The sequence below is a fragment of the Orycteropus afer genome, unplaced genomic scaffold (genome assembly GCF_000298275.1).
Source record: "Orycteropus afer afer isolate SDZICR_OR568_19922 unplaced genomic scaffold, OryAfe1.0 scaffold00077, whole genome shotgun sequence".
NCBI lineage: Eukaryota > Metazoa > Chordata > Mammalia > Tubulidentata > Orycteropodidae > Orycteropus > Orycteropus afer.
The window spans coordinates 7,323,155-7,350,693 of NW_006921664.1; the positions used below are offsets into that span (position 1 = coordinate 7,323,155).

General features: G+C 39.7%; 1 protein-coding gene across 1 annotated transcript in view; it reads left to right on the top strand.

The window, feature by feature from the left end:
- Window positions 1-27,539, top strand: part of GLI3 (GLI family zinc finger 3) — a 365,028-nt gene that overhangs the window by 179,140 nt on the left and 158,349 nt on the right. The window contains exon 3 of the mRNA XM_007941238.2: window positions 19,606-19,711. Within this exon, the coding sequence (XP_007939429.1) occupies window positions 19,606-19,711 (106 nt within the window). The remainder of the gene's footprint in view (window positions 1-19,605; window positions 19,712-27,539) is intronic.

Below are 27,539 nucleotides of genomic sequence, written 5' to 3' on the forward strand. Positions count from 1 at the left end.
GAGTAGTTTGTCAATTTTATTAATCTTTTCAAAAAACCAACTTCTAGTCTTACTGATTTTTTTTCTGTTGTCTATTTTCAGTTTCATTTATTTCTGTTTGAATCTTTATTCTTTCTTTTCTTTTGGTGATTGTAGGCTTTTTTTTTTTTTTTTTGCTGCTCTTTTTCTCATTTTTGGAGATGTTGGGTTAAGTTGCTGATTTTGGCTCTTCTTTTTTGATATGTGTATTTGTTGCTATGAATTGGCCTCTGTTCACTGCTTTTTCACTGTCTCAAAGATTTTAGTGTGCTGTGTTTTCATTCTTGCTTAATTCAAGGAATTTTTTAATTTCTTCTATTACCCAGTTGTTTTGAGGGGTATTATTCAGTTTCCATGTGTTTACTCTTTTATCCGTTTATCTTATTGTTGATTTCCAATTTTATAGCATTGTAATCAGAGAAGATGCTTTGCAGTATTTCAATGTTTTTTAAATTTATTAAGCTTTACTTTATGCCTAAATATGGTCTATCCTGGAGAGTGTTCCATGTGCACTGGCAAAGAATGCATTTTGTGTATTGTTGGGTGAAGTACTTTGTAGATGTCTATAAAGTAGTGTTGGTAGATTGTGTTGTTTAGTTCTTGTGTGTCTTTGTTGAGTTTCTTACCAGTTGTTTTATCTTTGATTGAAAGTGGTGTATTAAAGCCTCCTATTATGACCATGGAGTAATCTATTTGTCTTTTCAATTCTGTTCAAGTCTGATTTATGTATTTTCGGGCTCTTTCATTGGGTGCTTTGATATTTATTATTATTATGTGCTCCTATTCAATCGATCCTTTAATCATTATATAATGCCCTTCCTTGTCTCTTATGGTGGTTTTTGTCTTAAAGTCAATTTTATCAGAAATTAATATTGCCACTCCTGCTCTTTTATAGTTGCCATTTGCTTGCTATATCTTTTCCTAGCCTTTGATTTTAAGTCTGTCTTTGTTTTTGTCTTTAAGGTATGTGTCTTGTAGACAGCATATTGATGGGTTATGTTTTCTTATCCAGTTTGCAACTCTCCAAGTGTTGAGTTGTACATTTAATCCAATGACATTCAGTGTATTTATCAAAAAAATATGAATTTGTTGCTGTCATTTGTTATGTACTTTTTTGTGGTGTTAATGATTTCTTTGTTCCATATAATTTTCCGTGCTGAGCTCCTTTTGTTTATGAATCATGTTATCACTTCCTTTGTTGCTATTGTTTTAGTATTTGCTAAATATTTGTGCTTGTCCTTTTTTTTTTTATTTTGATGTGAAGGTTTATCATTTTTCTTTGAGGCTACCCTGTGATTTATAATTTTCTTCCTAAGTTTAGAACAGTCTGTTCTATCTTGCAATTATCTTGACTTCCTCATCATTTTGAAATTCTGTAACTACACTATTTTTTTTCCCTGTTTTTGTTTTGTAATTTTCCTCATTTGCCAATTGATGTCTCTGGTTCCCTGTTTACAATCTTGTAGGCTTATTTGCTTTGGGTACTTCCATAACTGGGTTGGTTTCTGGGTTATGTCATCATGTTTGTTAATGGTTGATTGTTGTTTGCTGTTGTTGGTTCTTTGTCCAAAGGATTCCCTTTAGAATGTCTTGTAAGGTTGGTCTGGTTTTAACAAATTCCCTTAATTTCTGCTTATCTGGAAATGTCCTAATTATACTATTATTTTTGAGGGACAATTTTTCTGGGTATATAATCCTTGAAGGAAATTTTTTTCTTTCAGCATTTTATATATACCATCCCATTGCCTTCTTACCTACATGATTTCTGCTGAGAAATCAGAGGTTAGTCTTATTGGTTTCCCTTTGTAGGTAACTTTTAGTTCATCCTGTGCTGCTTTCAGGATTCTTTCTTTGTCTTTGGTTTTAGTGAGTTTGATGATGATATGTCTTAGTGATTTTCTTTTGAGGTCTATCCTGTTTGGGGTTCATTGAACTTCTTGAATGGATATATTCTCATCTTTCATCACATCAGGGAAATTCTCTTCCAACAAATCTTCAACAATTTTTTCTGTGGTTTTATTTTTCTCTTCCTGTTCTGGAATTCCGATTACACTTAGTTATTCCTTTTGATGGTTTCCCACATGAACCTTAGACTTTCTCCATTTTGATTTGATCTTTTTTTCTCATTGATCCCTTTCCAAAGAAGTATTGAGGTATTTGTCTTCAATATCACTAATTCTGTCTTCCGTTTATTCAATTTTATTCCTTTGCCTGTTCCGTGTGTTATCTCTTTTTGAGACTTTAGTATTCATCTTCGGGATTTCTGTCTGTAGATTTTGTATCATTTCTAATTTTTCATTTATTTTGTCATTTTGTTCTTGTATTATCTTTCGAAATTGTTCTAGGATTTTGTCTGTGTTTTCCTTGGTCTGTCTCTCAATCTGTTGAAGGTATCTAAATATAATTCTTTTGAATTCCTTATCAGAGCATTCCAATGCTGCTGCTTCCTCAGGGATGTGTTCTGGGTCTGTATCCTGGTCCCTTGTTTCTATTGCTTTATCTTGTTTCTTTGTGTGGACTGTGATGGTCTGTTATTTCTGAGGCATTGTGATGTTTTTGTGTTTATATTTAATTGGTGATTGTATGTTGGAGTGCTTTGCCCAAGATTTTCTTTGTTTTGTTTGGATGTTATCTGAGTAAGCAGGGTACCACTGAGCACCATTCTTAAGTAGAAAGAGCTTTCAGAATCCATTAAATGATGCTGATTGATAATATACTCACTTTGGCAATATTTTTGAGGGTGTGTGTAACAGCTGTGCCTAATAGTAGTTTAGAACTGCAAGGAAAAGAGAAATACAAGAAAAATGGTGAGAAATTTTGGTACTTAAATTTTCACCAGCCAGGAAATATGAAGAGACTTTTTTTTTTTCTCCCAAGTAATGGGGAATTCTTGTGCTTTTCCCTATTTCCTTGCTCATCATTGCAAGTGGACCACTTTGTGTGCTTTATTATTTTATAATCTTGGTGACATAACCACTTAAAATAAATTCTTTGCTTTAAAGCTTTGTGTGTTCCTGCAAGCAAGGATGCTTCTTAAACAGTGAGCATTCAGAGTTTAAGGGACAAGAAAGTGGAGCCTTTTCATGCTCCCAATGTGCAATAAACATGCTGGAATGTCAATGGATTCCAAAGGCATGACAATCATAGTATTAAAAACAGGCGAGAGCCTTTGATGTTATTGACAAAAAAATGCGGAAGGGAGTGAAGAGGCCCCTGTCATTTCTGTCATGAGCTTTTAAACTTTTGACCTCCAACCTTTTGTGTCAAAGAGCTTCTTTTCCACATGCTCAAATCTCTTGAATTCAGTGGAACATCAAATATTTCCTTGGTAGGAAAGGACCTTTCAGACTTTTGGAAAAGCCCCAATATGGGGATGTTGTTGCTAAGTGTTCACCATTGCCTGCTCTGTCTTCAGGGTGGCAGGGTGGATGTGAGAAGCCGCCTGACTTTTTGGATGTACATGTAGTTACTAGTAGCCTGTCAGAAAGTAGACATCTCCTGTTGGGCCAGAGGATGAAAGAGCTGTAAGAGTTGGCTCAGGTCATGCAGGCATCTTCTGGCATTTGGCCCCATGTTCTCAGAAAGGAGAGCAGGTGGAAAACTTCACAGGGAGGATTCCAAAGGGTGTCAGGAAGCCCATACCTTTGTTTTCCCCCTGTTTTGCTCAGTCAAGTAGGTAGGAAGTCTTCTTGCGCCCACGTATGAAGACTGACTCAGTCCACAGCTGCCATTGTCTGGCCTGTTTCCTTTCTTATATTCCCTTCCTTCTTCCACTTTTCCTATAACAAACATTTACTGAATTTTTATGAAGTGGTTATTGTTAGCTGCCCTTGAGTCAGCCCCTAAGTCATGTCAACCCCAAACATTGTGGAATGAAACACTGACTCGTTCTGTGCCATCTATATGATTGACTAATGTGATCCAGAGTGCTTTCCTTGCCTGCTTTTTGGAAGTAGATCACCAGGCCTTTCTTCCTAGTTTGTCTGAGTCTGGGAAGTTGTGCTGAACCATGTTCAGCATCATAGCAATACACAAGTCTGCAGTGACAAATGGGTGTGGCTGTGCATGAGGTACATTGGCCAGGAATTGAACCTGGGTCTCCTTCATAGAAGGTGAGGATCTACTAGTGACCCACCAATTCCTATGTTTTACTGGGTAAACAAGGATAAATGAGACTCTTCTGCCTTCATGCCCTACATAGCCTAAGAAGGAAAGTGTTGTTGTTGTTGTTATATGCCCTCGAGTCGGACCGACTCATAGCGACCCCTCCTTGGGTTTCCGAGGCAGTATCACTATGGAAGTAGATTGCCCCATCTTCCTTCCGAGGAGTGGCTGGTGGGTTTGAACCGCCAGCCTTCTAGTTAGCAGTCAAGTGCCTTAGGCACTATGCTACCAGAGCTCCTAGGAAGGAAAGTAGACAATTCTAATTAGGCACTTAAGAGGGCAGGAGTCATCACTCCATTGCCTGACACTGTAGGAACAAAGTCAACACTCATCTCTTAAGGTGTTTTTATCCCCCACAGCTGTGCTTAATCTCAGTATTCAGTAAACATGTACTGAACATCTCCCGTGTGTGAAGCCAAGTGTTATATTGAGAAGCAGAAAGGTCATCAGTGCCCTTAGAGTCTAGTGGGAGAAGAGATGGTGAGGACACAGCATGGATGCAAATAAAGTTCTACAGGTTGTACCATCATGGTCCTGTTGTTGTTGTTGTTGTTGTTATATGCCATTGAGTTCGACCCAACTCATAGTGACCCCTCCTTGGGTTTCCGTGGCAGTATCACCACGGAAGTAGATTGCCCCATCTTCCTTCTGAGGAGTGGCTGATGGGTTTGAATTGCCAACCTTCTGGTTAGCAGTCAGGTGCCTGAGGCACTATGCTACCAGAGCTCCTAGGCAACCTGAATTGTGGAGAAGGGAGATGGAGCACGTAATGCCATGAGGACCAGGGGAACTTTGATGGAGGAGGTGTTGCTTGCATTAAGTCTTGAAGAGAGAGTAGGGCTTGGATAAGAAAAGGACAACATAAGCAATACACTGGATACAATATAAATGAATGGCTGCCTAGATTTTATGGATTGAATTGTGTTCTCCAAAAAGGTATATGGAAGGCCTAACCTCCATTCCTATCATTGTTATCTTATTTGGAAGTAGGCCTTTGAAGATGTTATCAGTTAAATTAACATGACCTCATTTATGTTGTAGTTAGGTGTCATCGAGTCAGCTCAGACTCATGGTGATCCTATGTACCACAGAACAAAACACTGTCCTGTTCTGTGCTGTCTTCACAATCCTTGTTATGCTTGAACTCACCATTGCAGCCACTGTGTCAATTCACCATTTTGAGGGTCTTCCCCTTTATGGCTGACCCTCTACTTTACCAAGCATGATAACCTTCACCAGGGAATGGTCCCTTCTGACAACATGACAACAATAAGTTAGAAGAAGTTTGGCCATTCTCACTTCCAAGGAGCATTCTGATTGCACTTCTTCCAAGAAAGATTTGTTTATTCTTCTGGCAGTCCATAGTACATTCAGTATTGTTCACCAGCATCAGAATTGGAAGGCATCAACACTTCTTTGGTCTTCCTTATTCAATGCCCAGCTTTCACATGCATATGAGGTGATTAAAAATACCTTGGCTTGGGTTAGGTGCACCTTAGTCTTCAAAGCAACGTCTTAGTTTCTTAACAGTTTAAACCAAAACCCAGTGCCTTTGAGTCAGATCTGACTCATAGTGACCCCTATTTAGGTTTTCAAGGTGGTATCACTACGGAAGTAGTTTGCTCAACCTTCCTCTGAGGAGTAGTGGGTGGCTTAGAACTGCCAGCCTTCTAGTTAGCAGTCACAATGCCTTAGGCACTACACCACCAGAGCTCCTCTTTTTTAGCAGATTTGCCCAGTGCAGTACGACATCTACTATGTTGACTGCTGCTTCCATAGGTGTTAATTGTGGATTCAAGTAAAATGAAATCTCTGACATCAGTCTTTTCTCCATATATCATGGTTTGCTTGTTCGTCCAGTAGTGAGGATTTTTGTTTTATGTTGAGGTGTAATCCATAATAAAGGGTGTAGTCTTTTATCTTCATTAGTAAGTGCTTCAAGTGTTCTTCACTTCCAGCAAGCAAGGTTGTGTCATTTGCATATCTCAGATTGTTAATAAGTCTTCCTCCAATCCTGATGCTGCGTTCGTCTTCATGTAGTTTGGCTTCTTGGATTATTTGCTCAGAATACAGATTGAATAAGTATGATGAAAGGATACAACCCTGATGCACACTCCATCCAGTATCCCTTGTTTGGTTCAAATGACAGCTTCTTGGTCTATGTACAAGTTCCTCACGAGCACAATCAAGTGTTCTGGAATTCCTGTTCTTTGCAATGTTATCCATAATTTATTACTACCCACATAGTTGAATGCCTTTGCATAGTCAATAAAACACAAGTAAGTATCTATCTGGTATTCTTTGCTTTCAGCCAAGATCTGTCTGACATCAGCAATAATATCCTTTATCTCACATCCTCTTCTGATTCTGGCTTGAATATCTGGAAGTTCCCTGTCACTATACTGCTGTAATCAGTTTTGAAAAATTTCAAAATTTTAAATCTTCGGCAAAATATTACTTTTGAGTGATATTAAGGATATTATTTGATAATTTCCACATTCTGTTGGATTACCTTTGTTTGGAATGGGCACAAATATGGATCTCTTCCAGTCAGTTGGCCAGGAAGGTCTCTTCTAAATTTCTTGGCATAAATGAGTAAGTGCCTCCAGCACTGCATCTGTTTGTTGAAACATTCATTGGCTATTCTGTCAATTCCCAGAGCCTTGTTTTTTGCCTGTTCCTTCAGTGCAGCTTGGACTTCTTCCCTCAGTACCATTAGTTCTTGATTATAGGGTACCTCATGAAATAACTGAACATTGACCAGTTTTTTTTGGTGCAGTGACTCTGTATTCTTTCCATCTTCTTTTGATGTTTCCTGCATCATTCAGTATTTTGCCCATACATCTTTCAGTGTTGCAACTTGAGGCTTGAATTTTTTCTTCAGTTCGCTCAGCTTGAAAAATGCTGAGAATGTTCTCTATTCTAACTCCAGGTCTTTGCACATTTCATTGTAATACTTTACTTTGTCTTCTCTAGCCACCTTTTGAAATCTTCTGTTCAGCTCTTTTCTTCCATCATTTCTTCCATTTGTTTTAGCTACTCTCCATTCAAGACCAAGTTTCAGAGTCTTTTCTGACATCCATAACATGGCTTTAAAGATGAGTTAAAAACAAACAAACAAACCCATTTCCATTGAGTCAATTTCAACTCATGACAAGCCCATAATTAAATAATAGAACCGCTCTGTAAGATTTTCCTGGCTGTAATCTTTATGGAAGGAGATTGCCAGGCTTTTCTTCCATCGTGCTGATGGGTCCATTTGAACTACTAACCTTTAGGTTAGGAGCAGACTGCAAACTGCTTATACCACCCAGGGACCTTCCATGAGAGTAGGTAGATCCTAATCCAATAGGAGTGATGTCCTTATTAAAGAAGAGAAGATCTAGAGACAAATGTGCAGGGGGATGGCTGAGTGACAATAGAGGCAGAAATGGAGTTATGCTGCTACAAGCCAAGGAACACCTGAGGTACCAGAAGCTGGGAGATAAGAAAAGATCTTCACCTAGAGTCTTTAGAGGAAGCATGGGCTTGCTGACAACCTGAATTTGGGCTGTTAGCTTCCAGAACTATGAGAGAATACATTTCTCAAGTTTTAAGCCACCCACTTGGTAGCACTTTGTTACAGCCTAGGAAACTAATACCCACAGGGAGCAGAGACCCTTGGTATAGGAACTCTCTTGGGTGGAGTTAGGTGGGGGCCTTGAAGGCCATGTAAAGAATGTGAACTAGACTTAGAAGGCAGTGCTGAGCCATGACAGGTTTGGGAAGAAGAGAAAGACACAGTTCAGTCTGGGATTTAGTGATGCACGTCTGGGACTGTAGTTTAGATAAGAGATGATGAAAAGCCTGAACTCTGATGTTTTCATGGTAAGAAGTAAAGTTATGGGAGGACTGGTTTTGGGGTCAAAGAAACACCTGACTTCTGTATCCTGTTGCTGTCCTGTGTTGGACAAGGTACTTGACCAATTTCTCATCCATAATAATAGATATAGCACAATGAGAGTACCTGCTTCTCAGGGTCATGAGGAGAAATAAATAAATCTAAAAGGTTTAGTATATACATTGCCTGACATGTATTATTCAATGAATCGTACTTCTACTAACGATTATTATTATTATTGTTGTTGTTAGCTGCTATTGAGCCAGCCCACAACTGTGGTGACCCCACAGACAGCGGAATGAAATGCTGCCCAGTTTTGTGCCATCTTCATGCTCAGTTGCAGATTAGACCACTGTTCTGCTTACCTAGTACCTCTCTGACAAGAATATACCACAAATGGGATGGCTTGAAGAAACAGGAGTTTATTCTCTTACAGTTTGGAGGTTTTAAGTCTAAGTTCAAAGTGCCAGGCTCTAGGGGCTGGGTGAAAGCCCCTCAACCTTGGACTTCATCTCTGCCTCCTGCTCCCACTCCACTGAAGCTGGAGGCTTTTCTTCACTCAGCTGCTGACTGCTGAGGCTGACAAACCCAAGGTTAACAAGTTAACAAGGCACAGTTCCGATATTACCAAACCACATGGCAGGCCATTTATTTAAGTCCCTTGAAAGTCCCAAGATTGGGAGAGCATGACAGGCTGCTGAACAACGACTTGGCTTCGTAAAGGGTTTAAGCATTCCATAAGCTAGAGACTGTTCCCCAAGGCTTCTCCTTATGTACAGGAAGCAGACCATAGCCCTAAGGCAGCTACTCAGCTGCTCACAGTAGATTCCACCATGGAGTTGATTACCAGTCTCATCATGGGAAATACTACATCCAGCTGCCCAGCAACTCAACCAGGCCCAGCCACGTTGACACATAAACTTAACTACCACAACCACTGTATTACATAGGGTTTTTGTTGTCTGCTATTTGGAAGTAGATCATCAGGCCTTTCTTCTTAGCCCATGTTAGTCTGGAAGCTCCACTGAAACCTGTTCAGCATCAGAGCAGCACACAAGCCTCCATTGACAGAGAGGTAGTATCTGTACATGAGGTGCATTGGCTGGGGATCGAATTTGGGTTTCTTACATGGAAGATGAAAATATTCTACCACTAAACTGCTACTGAAACACCATCATTTTATTATTAATTACTATTGATAAGGTAGGAGCTTTGGTGGCAGAGTGCCTAAGGCATTTGACTGCTAACCAGAAGGCTGGCCGTTCAAACCCACCAGCCACTCCTCGGAAGGAAGGTGGGCAATCTACTTCCGTAGTGATACCGTCTCAGAAACCCAAGGGAGGGGTCGCTATGAGTCAGATCCCACTTGATGTCAGTGCGTTGCATTGTGAGTATTGATAAGGTAAGCCATGGAGGATTTACTTCCAGGGGAAACCTTGGAAGACCTTTAGTTGTAGAATTGACAGGAGCAACAAATGGGGTTGATGGTAGAAATTAAAGGGTAGAATCAACAACCTCTGTCCTCTCCAGCTTCTTGTCTGAAATTGAGCAACATCAATATGTGCCTCAACCATTTCTTAATTGCTGCAAAGCTGCTAAGCAACCCATTCTTAAGGACAGTGACTTTAAAATATTTCTCAAGGTTGGCTTTGAATCAGTGTCTGTCTGGTTTCCAGCAGTGCGTTATTCCCCTCTGTGGGACTCTGTCAACTCCCCTGATGTTCTGAGTCCCATTTGAGATCTTTGGAACGAGATCTCTACATGGCTCTGGGGTGGTGTGTTTCCAGGGCTCCTCAGGCCATCCTACAGAGTTGAGAGACGGTGTCTGGAGTTCTGTGCTGTGCTGAGGCTGGCCTTTGGAGGGCTGATTCAAGTGTGTTCTGGTAGTGAAATAGAATACCATCTTGGCATCTCAGGCTTTGGGTAGATCATTTAGTTTCTCTGGGCAGATACAGGATTTTTCCCTTCTTAGTTTTCAGGATGGATAACAGGAAGTCAAGAGAAGCAAGATTGAGAGGAATAATAATGAACTCTGGAAATACTAATTTTTAGAGTGGCCAAGAGGATTGCACCAGAAAGTGTGTGTGAGTTTTATAAAGTGCTGCCTTTGCTTTCACATTGCACTACCTGTTCTGCTAATTTTGCAACATTGAAAAAAAAAAAAAAATGTCAGAAAACACTTCTGTGAATTGATTTATTTTGGATAGAATACAACTTCCAGACCTCATCTTTTTTCATTCACTTTTGGTTCACTAACTAAATCAGTGTAATCAGTGTTCCTGGGTGGTACATATGATTAACACACTTGGCTGCTAACCACAGAGTTGGTGAGCACTTTCATAGTCCCTTCCCGTGGAAGAAAGGCCTGGCAATTTGTTTGAAAATTAGCCATTGAAAACCCTGTGGAGCACAGGGGGGATGGCCATGAGTTGACATTGACTCTGTGGCAACTGGTGATTATCTAAACTAGATAACTCTTGAGTTCATCAAGTCCAGAACTTCATTGGTTAGATCTGAACTACCAAATGCTTTTCATGAAACCATTTCATTTTCTGCTTTCACTTCATAAGCATAAAGAATCCCAGTGTATACTTTTGGCACTATGAATTTGGTTTTGAGTTGTGCTGTCCAAAAAAGTGGTCATTGACATAAGAATGTATCATCAGTAATCAATTTTAATCTATTTCCAAGCATACGTGTTTTCTCTGAAAATATTGCCTTTAACATATTTTGAATAAATGGATTTGTCACTTTGAAATGTAGAGAGTCCTCATGTATTTTTTATATGATTTCCTTTGTGGTTTAGGTATAACAGCTATAAACCTTCTCTTAGTTCTCTTTGTTGTTCATTTTTTCTGCCTTGACCCAGCAGGAAAGCTGGCAACAACCAAAGTGTGATGGATGAATGTGTTTGTGTATATGTGTATGTATATGAAATCATAGGCAACATACATTCCAGAGCCTCTGGATAGAAAGATTTGATTGGTTGGCCAATAGGTAGACATGGTTTTTTTTCCGTCATTGGGAACACTTTGGGTATGAGTTTTAGCTGGAATTGTGGAAGACTTGCTGACAGAAGTTAGAAGGGACCAGAAAGTGGAAGGATTAATTGTTTGTTCACTACAGGACACATTTGAGGTAGTTAAGGCTGGTTTCTTTTGTCAATTTACTTGTAGAGGACCATTTATCATTTTCTTGTGGAAAACACAGGTGTTTTAGAGTGTGGCATGGATCAAACTGTTACAAAAAGAACAAATTGTGATAGGACCAGAGTATGGTGCTGGGTAACATTTAGATATAAAATATTAATTAATTTAGTGCCCCTACATACTTACACAGGAGAAATGATAGAAAGCATGCTATTTGAGGAATGGAGAATGTCCATGAAAATTTATTCAAGAAAAGTCAGGAATGTAGGGATATTTGCCAGAAAGTAAAAAATGTATTGAGTTTCAGAAACAGCATAGTTTATGGTGTTAATTACCTTTTTCTGTAACTTTGCATATGGTTTAATTTAGCATATAAGTTAACTTAAATTTGCCATGCTAAAGTGATTATTAGCATTACTTTCTAGATATATGGTAAATTTTATCCATTCTCTTAGATTTTCTTATTTAATATGTTGTTTGTTGTTGTTATGTACCATCGAGCGACCCCTCCTTGGGTTTCCCAGGCAGTATCACTGCAGAAGGAGATTGCCCCATCTTCCTTCTGAGGAGTGGCTGATGGTTTTGAACCACCAGCATATAATACAGGTTTTTTAAAAATTAGGGATTGAATCTCTCTTTTCAGAATAATTATTAGAATGGGCATATTTATTACAAAGACATTTTTAAGTCAAACTAGCGTCCTTAGGGAAAGTTGTCATAAATATTTTATAATGTAATGTTATCACTATCTGTCTGTCTATCTATCTATCTATCTATATATATGTAATGTTATCACTATATATATATATATATATATATATATATATATATATATATGTGTGTGTGTGTGTGTGTTTGTGATACATATATATATATCTCCATATGGGAAAAAATAAAATTTCAGTAAAGGACCAAATAGTTAATATTTTATGCTTTGTGGGCCATGCATTCTCTGTCTTTTGCCTTTGTAGTGCAAAATTAGTCAAGCGATACGTAAACAGTTGCATGTGGCTGTGTCCTAATAACACTGTATTTATTTAAAAAATGCCCAGCAAGTGGTAGCCTGCTGATCTCTGTTACAGCATACAGAGTCCTAGTGGCCCAGTGGTTAAAAGTGCTCAGCTGTGAACCAGAAGGTTGGAGGTTTAAACTTACCAGCTGCTCTGCAGAAGAAAGATGTGGCAATCTGCAACTGCAGAGGACTATAGTCTTGGTAACCCTCTGGGGCAGTTCTACTCTGTCCTGTGTTGTTGTTGTTGTTGTTGTTATGTGCCGTCGAGTCAAACCCGACTCATAGCGACCCCTCCTTGGGTTTCCGAGGCAGTATCACTACGGAAGTAGGATTGCCCAACCTTCCTTCCAAGGAGTGGCTGGTGGGTTTGAACCGCCAGCCCTCTGGTTAGCAGGCAAGTGTTTTAGCCACTATGCTACCAGAGCTCCCACTCTGTCCTGTAGGGTCATTAAAAGTTAGAATTGATCGGACAGCAATTGGTTTGGTTTGGTTTGGTCTTACCATAGCATACACTGTCCCAGTTCAGGCTATTGCCACAGTATGAAGGGAGAAAATAATAGGAGATCATTTTTTTTTAATGCAGGGTGTGGTAGTTAAGTTTGTGTGTCAACTTGGTTGGGCCTGGTTGAATGGCTGGGCAGCTGGATGTTGTATTCCCCATGATGAGAGTGATAATCAATTTCATGGTGGAATCTACTGTGAGCAGCTGAGTAGCTGCCTTAGGGATGTGGTCTTCTTCCCAAAATATAAGAAGCAGCTTTGGGAACAGTCTCTAGCTTATGGTGCACTTGAACCCTGCATGTAGTCATGTAATTGTTCAGCAGCCTGCCATGCTCTGCTGCCCTTGGGACTTTCAATGGACTTGAATTAATGGCCTGCCGTGTGGTTTGGTAACATTGGGACTGTGCCTTTTTACTTGTCAACCTTGGGCTTGTCAGCCTCAGCAACCAGCAGCTATCTGAATGGAAAGATGCCTCTAGCTCCAGTGGGCTGAGAACAGGAGGTAGAGCTGAAGCCAAGGTTGAGGGGCTTTCACCTAGCCCCTAAAGCCTGGCACTTTGAACTTAGACTTAAAGCCTCCAAACTGTAAGAGAATAAACTCCTGTTTCTTCAAGCCATCCCATTTGTGGTATATTCTTGTCAGAGTGGTACTAGGTAACCAGAACACAGGATATCTACAAGATTGCCAGAGTATATTAGAACTGAACTTTCTTAAAACATGCTTCATGTTACGGATAATAATCCATAACATGGATTATTGTATCCAATAATCCATATTAGTAACCCTGGAGAAATTTCTAGTGTCCCACAACATGCAGGTGAGATCAAAAAAGAGGTTCTTAAAGCTCCATGGGGGAGCCCTGATGGTGCAGTGGTGCTAGGCGACTAACCCAAAGGTCTGTGGTTCAAACCAACCAGCTATTACATGGGAAAAAGATGTGGCAGTGTGCTTCTATAAAGATTTACAGCCTTGGAAAACCTACAGGTTAGTTCTCCTTTGTCTATAGAGTCACTGTGATTCAGAATCAACTTGACAGCAGTGGGTTTGGTTTGGTTTGGAATGCTCCATGTAGCCCTCCGTGGGAGATTCCCAGAGGATGCCCAGCAAGCCCACTTCTAGTTCTTGTGGTGGAGAACATTCCTAGACCCCTTTCCCAGCAGACCATGGAGTGCTACACACTACCTTGCTCTAGACATGATGCACTAGACATCCCTTGGGTGTCGCCAGAGGTGCCAGAAAAGCTCCTTTCTGGTGCCATGTTGTCTATAGGTTGGAGTAACAAGGGTCTGAGTCAGTCTGGGTCTTTGAGTCAGTCCAAATGCTTTATGCTCCTGAGCCCTGGGGAAGGTCTTGCAGGTGTCATGGTGAGGCCACAAGTGAGGTGAGACTGCCTCTCCATGGTCTCCTTGCAATAAATTCCTTGGCAGTGGGCTTACCGCTTCTCTTCACCTGGCTTCTGCTTGAAATCTCCCATTTTATAGATGCTAGATGATTGGATTGGTTTTAGCATGGTGCATGTTGCACTCAGGATATTTCTACTGATGGCAGGTGATTGAATGAACTTAAGGTGACTGGACATTCCCATGGACATGGCTGACACAACTGCCTGGAAAAAATCATCTCTAGTTCTGTTCTAGAGTAAATGACAAAATCAGTGTTCAGATGACCTCAGTATTGAAACGAGTCATAAGAACATTGAGTTTACTCTTCTGGATCTCTCTTGTGCTGTTTTGTGGGTACTTCCAGGCCATTCACTCAGTCATCATTTGGTGAATTACTCCCCCAGGGTACTCAGGGAGCCGACTTTGATCTCTCTTTTTCAATCTACAGTTTTTGTATGTAAATTTTAAACCTTGAAAGACAGTTTCCCAGGATGCATCCAAGAGATCTTATAGCCTGAGGATACTAAAACTATTTCTTGCAAGAAGAATGCAACTGAAAATAAATCTCCAAGTGTCTTTCTCAGTTATTCTCTGGCTACAGGTTTTATGATCAACTCAGGCTGTTGTGAAGAGACCTAAAAATCAATGCCTATCATCCCTAATGAGACCCTTAGTGCTCAGCATGATGACAGCCAGTGGGAAATTGAATACTGACAACTATACCCAGCACAAATATTTTTACTATGCATTTCAATTTAAACTTGTGTCAAGCCAATTACATATTTATGGGGTTTAAGGACTGTTCCGCTCTAGTCTTAGATATTATGCCCTCTTCAAATCTCTGTTTCGTGTAAGAGGAGTTTAGTACAATAGTCAAACCTCTTGCAAGTCTGTAATAAATCATCTTTGCAACCATAAGCAGGTACAGTTGACTGCTTACCACTGCTTCACCGACTCTCCCCACCTGGTAGAATTTTAATTCCCTCAGTAAAATTGATTCCACCAGTTCTGCACATTATTCTCCCTGTCTTCCATGTAGCCCTTTAGTTTGCTGACAGTAGAGTACACAGCATTTAGCAGCTGGTTTGTGGAACCATCAGTCAGGAAATTGTATGATAAATAGGAGGTAGCTAGGTTTAGTGGCACTTCCTTCTGCTTCAGCAGTTTTACCCTGACTTTGGAAAAGTCATCAAGTGGTATTTTGTCAAGGGCCAGAGCAGGAGATGGCTGTGGTACGGTAACTTATTACACATACACTTGAGTTATGATGCTCCACAGCTGTGCTGCTCATGTGTAAATAATAAACTGTGAGGTGGATAATTATGGTAGCTGCTGGCGACATGGGCTGTTCTTGTCATGTGGGTTCTTTTGGACAGCTTCCTGGGCCCGTGATGGAATATGCCGCTGCTCTTCCATATAGAAATGACAAACCAAGATGCAAGGGAAGTACTAACTGTTGCAGGATTCAGGAGGTTCCCCCCCCCCCCACCGGAGATATGTGTTAGGATTAAATGTCATGTGATACCATATATGTTACAGAACACACCCATACTAGTTTCTGTTCTTCATTCATGGCCAACTTTGTCCTGAATTGGAAAAGGGGTGTTTCATTGAATTTCATTGAATTTTCCCTGAAAATGGCACAAAAGGTGTTGTTCTGCTAATAACTAACACAAAGTATAGCTGTTTGCACAGACGTTAGCAGTCCAGGAAAAGTTATTTTAAATTAAATCAAGAGGAAAACAAATAGAAACAGTAAAACACTTGAACTAAAACCAGATGTCTTTGGTGAAAGCAAATCATATCCATTAATTTTCTGTTTTTTATTTAAACCTAATTCCAGAATGCAGCCCTCTCTGGGCCACAAATACTTTGTGTAAAAAATGTTACAGAACATATCACATACTTTTAGTCTGCATCAGCTTTTAAGCTCACAAAAGATCTATAGATTCAATGCTGTGGAAGTGACTACTAAATGTCCCAATAATTGCTTTATATTGCCCTCTCCAGTGTATTTTTAGGGTTTGATCATTTTCTCTCTCATTCTGAAAGGAGGGAGATGAGAGGGAGGGAGGGAGGGAGAGAAAGTATGAAAATCTTGTCACAATCATTTCTTGATAGTAAGAAGATGGCCAGGGAAAAAACCCCACAAGCCCATTAATGTTGAGTCGATTCCAAATTATAGTGACATTCTAGAACAAAGCAGAACTGCTGCATAAGGTTTCCAAGGCTGTAATCTTTACAGAAGTAGACTGGCACATCTTTCACCCATGGAGCAGCGGATGAGTTCTAACCGACCAACTTTTAGTTAGCAGCTGAGTGCTTTAAGGTCTCCTTAAAAAAAGATGGCCATAAAACTAACCAAACTCATGGCAATTGAGTTGATTCCAACTCACAGTGACCCCTGTTGGGTTTCCAAGGCTGTACATTTTTATAGAAGCAGACTGCCTCATCTTTCTTCCGTGGATTAGCTGGTGGGTTTGAACCACTGACATTTTTGGTTAGTAGCCAAATGCCTTAACCACACACCACCAGAGTGCCTCTAAAAAAAATAAAAAAAGATGGCAATGTCTTTTAAATGTCACTGATTCAGCGATAGCATTGTGTTTAAGGTGGGAAGTGGGGCTTCCTTGGGGATGAGGGTTTATACTGCTTGGGTATACACTCTTGATTTTGTAGGATTAACTGGTTGGTCTTTATTTCTGTGCACATAATCACTGCAAGTTCATTATAAAGACTTGAATAAAAGATGATGACGGTTATTTTCCTCACATATATAAGGCATATATTAAATGTAGAGTAAATTCACACATTCTGAGCTCTGTGTGTATGAAAAATGTATATTTGTACTTAGTCATAATTCATAGTTGCATCCACATAGAGTGAGGTCCTTGCCCAGGGTGGGCAGTGGGAGACGGTGGACAGCAGGCAACACCCAACCACTACCATCATCACCACCACCCCAATTCCTTGGACTCCATGCTCATGGGGAAAGGGAAGCCCTGTATGCCATGCACATCCTGAGATGTACCCAGGGGTGTCCAATAATAGTGACCAGGGAGGGCAAAGGCAGTGGTGGTATAGGTGGGACACAGTTCTCCCTACCCCCCTGACTATCACATAACACAGATTTTGCATAACTAACTAGTCTTAAGGAGTTCTGGTGGTGTAGTGGCTAAGGCATTTGATTGCTAACCAGAAGCCTGGCAGTTCAAACCCACCAGCCACTCCTCGGAAGGAAGATGGGGCAATTTACTTCCATAGTGATACTACCTCAGAAACCCAAGGAGGGGTTGCTGTGAGTCGGATCTGACTTGATGGCAGTGAGTAACTAGTCTTTGGAACCTAACCATGCAGATAAATGAGGAGTGGGTGTAATTTATAAAAAGAAAAGTTCGTTATGTTTAAATACTAAAGAGATACTTGGTGGAGGAAGTTTGGAAAAGAGGGAAATGTATCGAGAAAACAATGAAAACCACCTGAATTCAACACCCACAGATATATTAGTTATCCCCTTCAACTTAAGAAAATACACAGTTGGGGCACAGTGTGGGCCGACTTCACAGGGTGCTGTTCACATTCCAGTCTATGTACTTTTTGCCCGGAGATGCCGAGGGCACAGCCTCTGGGGCCACTGCAGTGGTTCAGTATCCACTCGTAGTGATTGCTCAAAATATTTGCAGTGTCTCATTTAGAATTGCCTATAGACCCTACTATCCTTGGGGTTCCACATAACAACAACAAGAGCAACATTCTTGGTGTTCGGGAGTATTGATGTTTCATTGGTAGAATTCTTTACTTCCATGCTGGAAACCTGGCTTCGATTCCTAGCATCATATTTCGTGAACAGCCAGCACCTGTCCTTAAGTGGAGAGCTTGTGTGTTGCCATGATGCCAAACATGTTTTAGTGGAGCTTCCAGTCTGAGATGGGCTAAGAAGAAAGGCCTGGTGATCTGCCTTTGAAAATCAGCCATTGAAAACTCTCTGGACCACAGCGGTCTGATCCCCGATCGGGATGGTGCAGACTTTTTGTTCCATTGTGCAAAGGGATCACCATGAGTCAGGGGCTGACTCAGTAGCAGCTGATAACACTCTTGAGGTTACGATACAGTCTCCAGACTTTTACAAATAAGCTGGATGTTCTGAGCCAGCTTCTGTGTAAATTGTCGTTGGCAATGTTTTGGACAATAGCAGCACAGTGGGTGCATGCATACTTGGAGAAGGACCACGTGGAAGTTAATGTTTGAATCGTGAGCCTGGTGTGTTGGCTGGTGTGTGAGCCTGGTAGTATCAGTCTCCTAGCTGTGGATCAGTGCTCCAGATTTTGAACTCCATTATTTTATTTCTTGAACTTGGGAAAGACTTTAGTACTGTTCACAAGTTTTCACCATGCTTTGATTCATAAAATCTCTTAACACACTCTTCAACTTTTATAGTGAACCACTATTTTAAAAAGTTTATTTTTGAATTTTAGTTCAGCATTTTTAAGTGCAAAAGACAGACTAACAGTATAAATTACTGCAAGTTCATTGAAGAGAGGAGCTATTTTAAGTAAGTCCACATACCCAGTACCACAGGAACACCCAACACCAGGGTTGAAGGAGAGCAGGAAGGGGAGGCGGGTCTGAATTGTAACTTCATAGCACTATTCCTTGAGTTGGGCTCTAAACCTCCATTCAGTGAGTCTGAGCAGTCATCTCATCTCTTCCGGGCCATGTATTTCTCTGGCCAACCTATAAATTATGCTCTTGTGTTGGGACTAAAACCCAAACCAAACCCACTGCCACCAAGTTGATTCTAACTGATAGTGACCCCCCAATTGGATTTCCAAGGCTTTAAATCTTTACAGAAGTAGATTGCTTCATCTTCCTCCTGCAGAGTGGCTGGTGAGTTTGAACCATTGGCCTTCTGGTTAGCAGCCAAAAGCTATATCCACTATGCCACCAGAGCTCCTTTGTGTTGGTGCTATAGAGGGCTAATCTAGAGGAGGCTAAGAAAGGGGTAAAGCATGCATTTAAAGTGTGTGTGTATGTGTCTGTCATGGATTCTTCTAGTTAGCAATTTGGAAAGTACACAGTACCTTAAAGAGCATCATGGGTATTAGAGAAATGAAGCTGATGTTTTTATTACAGTGTCTTTGCCTACAATTCATTTGATGGTAATTATTGTTCCTCTTGCATTTGTGACTTGCCTTGTTAGTCCTTCTGCGCTGGCTAGCCTTTCTTCCAGGCTGGGGAGCTTCTGTTATTCCTCTTTTTCTTGTTTTCCTGTCTGGGTTTTAGTTGTGTTTCTAGCCTCTTCTTTCTCAGATGGAGGTATAACTTAGTCATACCTCTTCAGGGCTTTGCATAGCCTCATAATTAACTTTAAAGACTTCCACAATTCTTATACAAGATTTAAGTAGTTTTAAGTAGCAGAGACAGCAGTGTTGTTTAATTAATCCAGTGGTGTTTCAAAGTTTTCATTTAATAGAGGTTGGAATTTCTTTCTTTTTCAGACCCTCCTCATCTCTTTCCTGCCTTCCATCCACCTGTACCAATTGATGCAAGACATCATGAGGGACGTTACCATTATGATCCTTCTCCTATTCCTCCATTGCATGTGTAAGTATCAGAACTTTACCCATCAATGAAATGGAACAAAATACCAACTTTGACCATTTCAGCCTTTTTTTTTTTTTTTTTTAATGGCATATCTAGTGGGTTTTGATAGAAGTGTAAGATTTACTTTTGAAATATAGCAAGGCTGTTTCTGGATTCACTGAAGCAAATCCTTGCTGCTTCCCAAGGAATGCCTTTTACACTAGGTGGCTGGCAAGTATTTCCTATATATTTTGCTGACGTTTGTTCTGTGGGCTGTAAATACTAAATTAAAAAGCAGAACTCTAATGGAAGGCTACTACTCAGGATATGTATTTGGTTGAGATTAGATCTGAAGTATTTCATGCTAAAATTTCTGGTACATGAAAGTCCCATCCAGGGATCACAATGAATTGTAATGAAATTTTTATGGTAAATTCTCTGTGGTGCGTACACCAACAGTCACTTGATTGATGGGAATGTCACCCCAACAAAATGGCAAATGTGGTCGAGCACATGGTTTACACAAAGAATAAAAGAAAGAATGGTGGTGATAACATACATTAGAAAAGGACAAGAAAATCCTGTGGAAATAAATATTTTACTCAGTTTTTTTGGAAAAAAGAACAGTAGACTTGCAAACTCAAACAATATTCTTTAGGAAGTAGTGTCCAGAAAACTGTCATATACTGTGAAAACAGGAGCCACTCCCCAGGTGGGGCTGTCCCTTGCTAAAGGCCCTGATACATACATTTAGTCGTATTTAATAATTATCCTTCATGGTGAGACAGTAAAGTTAGAAAAGCACAAATAATACTTTGAAGAATAATGCTCGTTTTTTGGATGGTAGATTGCATCTCCATGGTTATTAGTTACAGCTGTGTAATTACATATATGCCAAAGAAAAATGAAGTTGTTTTAAACAAGTCCTCCTCTGTGAACAGAATTAATTGATATTAACAATCCTAACTTCATGCCCAAGTACACATACAATATTTTACCAAGAGTTTTTTGGATCCATCTCCCATTACTGAATTGTAATTTCAGAGCACATTTGCCTGGAGGTAGTAATAAATCTGTGCTACAGACTTCTATAAGCATTAAAGGAAAAGTGGGTATTTATAGAGACAGAAGACAGAAACTTGTGACTTATTCGTGGACATTTCACTGGAACACAAGTAAGTATTTACTGGGTTCTAAAGCTTGCTAAAAATATGCTCAAATAAAACTAAGAGGCCAATTGTAAACTCTGTATACAAAGGGAAGGAAATTCCAAATTAAGGCTGAAACGTGACATGTAATTCACCCCATTATACAGAGTTTTTATGGTGCAGATGGGACCACATGGGTCTCAGATGAGGATCTGCCCCATGGTGCAGAGCATGGGGTGGCCACAGAGTCTCCTTGGACCATGGATGACTAATTCCTCTGAAACATAAATCGTTATGATGAAGTAATTTAAATCAGAACTTCCTGGGGAACTTTTGAGTTCTTTTCTTCATTCTTTAAAAAGTCATGTTATAGGGAATTTTCAAGAACTCAGCTTTATAGGCTAGATTGAAGTATTTCTTCTGGACTCATTAGAGTTTGCGTGTACATAAATGTAAATCTGAATTGTTATCAATAAAACACCTAATCTTAGTTCTTTAGCAGAAAACAATAATAGCAAGTCCATAGGAGCAAACACATAGCTTATCTACTGATAACACCACAAGATGAGTTCCATACTGGAGAATTCTGGTGGGGATTCTTGAGGTTTGAATTTTAGAGGTGACTATAGAATCCATTTTTCTATACTATTGTCTGCCCTTTTCTTTGGCAGTAACTTTCTAAATTATTCTTTAGTAGCTAAAAAGCATAATTACAGAATATTCATAATGTAAGACTGGTAGATTAAAAAAAACAGTTGCCTTCAAGTCTACTCTAAGGCATGGTAACCCCATCTGAGTCACAGTAGAACTGTGCGTCATTGGGTTTTCAATGGTTGATTGCCAGGTCTTTCTTCCAGATTGCCTCTGAGTGGATTCAATCCTCTAACCTTAAATTTAGTGGCCAAACATGTTAACTGTTTGCATCACCCAGGGCAGATAATAATGAGTCTCAAAAGAGAAGTCCTAGAAAATTCTGAGCAGACTGCCTTTGCTGTGGGCACAGAGAATGGTGATCAGGTATGGCCTCCTAGAACCTGGAGTTGGTGACTACTCATAGTGCTCTGGAACTACCTTGGAGGTTTCAGTGGGGACACAGAGCTTGCGGCTTTGTTTGGGAAAGCTGGGGCAGTGCACAGCTCTGTACCTTTTCAAGGTGGCATTGTCCTCAATAGTCTTCCATCTCTGCAGGGAAAACTCCTGCTTGTATTCGCTCTCAAAGCCTAAGTCAAGTATCACATTGCTGGCTCTCCCAGAAGCTGTTCTTATACACCTTGCCTATATCTTTATTGTAACATTTCCCTATTGCCTGGCCATATATTGCCCAGGATCACTGCCTCCCACTTTGTGGCAGTGCCTAGCACTCAGCAGTGACTTTTCCAAAGGTGCTCGGTGAGTGCTTATTTTGGTCCATTCTGGGAGACAGTAGATGAACAGCTGGAGAGTTTGAATTCTCATTCTTGCTTTGCTGTTTACCAGTGCTGCGATTTTGGCAACATACCCTTGATGTGTATTGGAAATGAAACTCTCTGCCTTATCTAGCCATCCAAACTGCAGGAACAATTCAATGAAATAATGGTTATGTAAAGTCTCTTTGAGGAGCTCTGGTAGCATAGTGTCTAAGGCACTTGGCTGGTAACCAGAAGGCTGGCGGTTCAAACCCACCAGCCACTCCTCAGAAGGAAGCTGGGGCAATCTGCTTCTGTAGTGATACTGCCTCGGAAATCCAAGGAGGGGTCGCTATGAGTCAGGTCCGACTCGACGGCACATAACAACAACAAAGTCTCTTTGTGGTGAAAACTATTTGGTCTTGACTACTAACAGAAACGTTGGTAGGTCAAACCCATGTAGCAGCACTGTGGAAGAAAGGCCTGGCTATCTGCTTAGGTAAAGATCATAACCAAGAAACCCATAGGATTTTTGTGCAGCGGTTTTACTCTGTAACACGGGCTTATCATGCATCAAAATCAACTTGATGACAACGGAGTTGTAAAAATTTTTGGTGAGTGCTCTTAAAAGCACAGAGTTCAGAACAAATGCTGAGGTTAGCATTCAGGCAATTGTGGCATAAAAATACTGAGAGTTTATAATTCTAGCTTAGCTCAAGTATGAGTCTTTGAGTTGCTTTTGTACCTTTTGAGGTGTTGCTAAATGATGACTGTCATCATCTTGGAAGGTGAGGATAATCTAGGAGACTGTGGCTTGGTTATGGAAATCTTTTTTTTTTTGGCTACTGACATCTTGAAAGCACATCTTTACTGAGGGATAGAGCAGTAACCTGGAAAGCAAAATGACTTCATCTAGAACTTGAGTTCCAAAATGTTTGCTGTATCATTGTCTTTAATTTCATGGACAGAAAGTGAGCTCAAGTAAGCTTACTAAGTTTTTAGAATAAACATTTTTAATTATAAGAAGGCAAAATTTGGGGATATTCTCATTATTTTGTACACACAATTGGTCTTCTGGTGTCATCTTTAAAAAATAAAGTCTTAAAAGCAAGGATTTGTGTTGATAATGGAAATGCTGACAGATGTCGGTTTAGAAGGAGGGCAGGCGCTGAGATAATTATGCTATCATATCCTATCATTAAAGATTCTATTGAAAGAAGTTTATAAATTGCACCTCTTTTTAGATAAACCACCCTATATTAAGGCATCAACGATATGGTACAGAATTAAATTAAAATCTCATAAAATGAAATATGTTCTGTATTAGCTGTTTGACACTTAATTTGCCTCTGAATGAGTAGAGGAAATCACAAATTAACCTGCCTTTGTTTTTCCAACCATGGCTTATTAGGTGTTAGAACAACTGCAATTACAGCCTAATAATAACCACCAAGCCTTATAAATATGTACGGAAATACGTCTCTGTGTGTTAAAGAAACCATTTTGTTAAATAGAATGCATTTAGTGTACTTCACTTACTTTCACAGTGTAATCTACAATTTTTGGTTAGACAATGTAGAAATTTAATTTTTTTTCATATACAGTACTGGGAATAATACTAGAATTTATTAACATTTCCTTTCTTAAATCTAAACCATGAATTTCGATTCAGAACTTACAAATAAGACATAGAATGAGGGTATTGCCTTGCTCTAAGTTATTACATTATAGTTGTTGTATAAAATACTACTGCACTTGTTTGTTTAATACAGTAGTTTAAAAATTAAGAAACATAAGAGGACATTTCTTTTTCTTCTAAAAATTATTCTCTATTGACTCCACCAGGATTTATGCCCAATAGGAAATTGGAATTTCTCTCTCCTTTGTTCTATTTGCGTATTCATCTCTTTCTGTTATCATTTGCTGTGACCACTGATTCTAGGTTTTGTTAAGCAGTACAGCAGAAAGTTTATTTTTTTAGGGGGAAAAAATCAGTAATGCTCATTCTATTATATTACTGAGATTTTCTGGGATATTAGTAACAGAACCTGAACGTGTATACACATAGTTGAAATAGTATTTATTTATTTATAACTTTATATTGTGATTTGGGTGAAAGTTTACAGAACAAATTCATTTTCCATTTAATAGTTCATATGCATTTTGTTTCCTGACATTGATTACAATCCGCACAATGCAACAGCTTTCTTCCCACTTCCCCCTCGTGGTTACCTTTTCCCTGTGTCCTTCCCTATGCATTCTTGCTCTCTGATCTTCTCTGCACAAATGCTATCCTTTTGATCTCCCATGGTGTTCTAATGAATGCGCCTCCCTGGTATAACTGTTCACCTCATAGGCCTGGTTATTGTTTGGCTGAAGGTTAAACTATGGGAAACTCACTGCCCTCGAGTGGGATCCAACTCATACTGACCCCTCCTTGGGTTTCTGAGGCAGTATCACTATGGAAGTAGATTGCCCAATCTTCTTTCCGAGGAGTGGCTGGTAGGTTTGAATCGCCAGCCTTCGGGTTAGCAGTCAAATGCCTTAGGTACTATGCCACCAGGGCTCCCAAACTGTAGGAGTGAATTCAATTACAGGGCCAAACGGTGACTAGGGGTCATAGTCTCTGGGATTTCACCACTCCTCATCAGACCAGTTAGCCTGCTCTGTTTCATGATTTTGAGTTTTGTTCCACATTTTTTTCCCGCTTTATCCAGGATCTCCAATTTTGATCCCTTTCCGAGTAGCTAAGAGTAAGTAGTAGCTGGGCACCATCTAGTTCTGGTCTCAGGGTTGTGTAGGCTGAAGTTCTCATGGTCTAGTAGTCCCTTGGACTAATTGTTTCCATGCATCTTTGGTTTTCTTTACTCTTTGCTCTGGACAAAGAGAGGCCAATATTTGCATCTTAGATGGCTGCTTGCAAAATTTTAAGACCACATTCACTACTTACCGAAGTAGTATGCCTTCTGTAAACCTTTCCTTGAGCTTTTATAATAGTGGACTCATACATTATTTGTCCTTCTGTGACTGACATATTTTACTCAGCTTAATGTCCTCCAAGTTCATCCATATTGTGAGGTGTTTCACGATTCTTCATTATTCTTTAATGTTGCATATATTCTGTTGTGTGTGTGTACTATAGCTTGGTTATCCATTCATCTATTTTTGGACACATTGGTTGTTTCCATCTCTTTGCTATTGTGAATAGTGCAGCGATGAACTTGGGTGTGCATGTATCTATTCATGTCTTGGCTGTCACTTCTTTAGGATATATACCTAGTAGTGGTATTGGTAGAGCAAATTGTATTTCTGTTTCCAAATTTTTTTTTTTTTTTTTAGGATTTGGGTGAAGATTTACAGAGTAAATTCACTTTTCATACAGCAGTTCACATATACTTTGTCTCATGTCATTGACCAAAATTTACAATGCAGCAGCTCCCCTCCCACTTCCTCCCCATAGTTACCTCCTCCCAGTGTCCATCTCTTCATACTCTTCGAGAGGCCCATTGTCTGCCAACCCTGTATATGATCTTGGATACACTCTCCATTTAGACATACATAATTGTTTAGTTTGTTCACCCATCTATCCGTCCCTATACCCATGTTTGCTTTCATTGACAACTCAGTATTATATTTACAAAGGGGTTCATATTTGTTGTTTGTACTGCCCATGTAACTCTCTCTGTCTTTCTCATCCCCAATGCTGCCATATTGGTCACTCACATTTGGTACATTGCCCTTCCCTTCACCCAAATCAATATTTATCTCTATCTATCTAACAGCATTCCCTCCCCTTCCCTCCCACCCCTGGTAACCAACAAAGAAAATGTCCTCCAATATATAAACCTTTCCTTAACTTTCACAGTAACGGACTAATACAATATTTTTCCTTTTGTGACTGACTTATTTCGCTCAGCATAATGTCCTCCAAGTTCATCCATATTGTGAGGTGTTTCACGATTCTTCATTATTCTTTAATGTTGCATATATTCTGTTGTGTGTGTGTACTATAGCTTGGTTATCCATTCATCTATTTTTGGACACATTGGTTGTTTCCATCTCTTTGCTATTGTGAATAGTGCAGCGATGAACTTGGGTGTGCATGTATCTATTCATGTCCAGCTCTCACTTCTTTAGGGTATATACCTAGTAATGGGATGGCTGGGTCAAATGGTATTTGTATTTCCAACTTTTGAAGGAATCGCCATACTGCTTTCCACAATGGTTGTACCATTTTACAGTCCCACCAGCAGTGTATGAGAGTCCCAATCTCTCCACAACCTCGCCAGCATTTGCTATTTTCTGTCTTGTTGAACTTTGATACTAGTGCTGGAGCAAGATGTTTCCAAATTTTTAAGGAAGCGCCATACCATTTTCCTCAGTGATGGCACCATTTTACAGTCCCACCAGCAGTGTATGAGAGTTCCAGTCTCTCCACACCTCAAGGCAGTATTTTTATGTGTGCATTTTTACCTTGGTTGTCATAACAAACATATGTTTATTATGTTCTATGAGAGTGAATGTTATCCTTAAGCTAATTTACTACTTGTTTTTAAATTTTCACTTTGAAATTTAGACTATTATATTCTACCCCCCTCCCCCATTGATTTGTTACAGAATATGGTTATATTTTTTTACTGATTATGTTCCATACTAATGAAGAAAGTACTCTCGAATTTTTTGTGTGTGTTTTTGATAATTTTTTTCTCTTGGTCAAAACTCATTTAAGCATGCTTTTGTTTTAAATGTAGATATGGTTTATATGTAAAAACACAAATTTTAAAGTTGTTTTAAATTCTAATTTGATTTCATTCATTCTGGGTTTTCACTTAGCAAAATGTCTAACTTTTATATACAATCTTTCTGAGTCATGGTTTTCTAATTTATGAACTGAACCTGAATTGCATTTCGGACTGTCCATTACTGAGCAATGTAATTCATTTTCATAAAAAGGATCCTTTGTCACTAATCCATTAAAACCACTCCAGCACCACATATCTTTTTGCCAGTTGCCCTGAGAGCCACACTTGCCTTATCAGCGAATGTGTGTGACCAGCACTGCATCCCACATCAGCCTTCTGGAAGCCATGACTATCTACTGTACTGATACATTTTTTAAAAAACAACTTCATCTTCTCTCTGTGATGAAATCAGCACCCACATTTAGTTCTTGGCAGTTCCTTTTTCTTTTTGTTGAATAATTGTGATTCATCCCAAGTCTGCCTCATTCCATCTGATTAAGAACTGTCTATTCCCCTAGAAGTGGCCTTAGCTCCCTGTGCCTACTGAGAGGCCTCAGTAGATAGTATATCATTA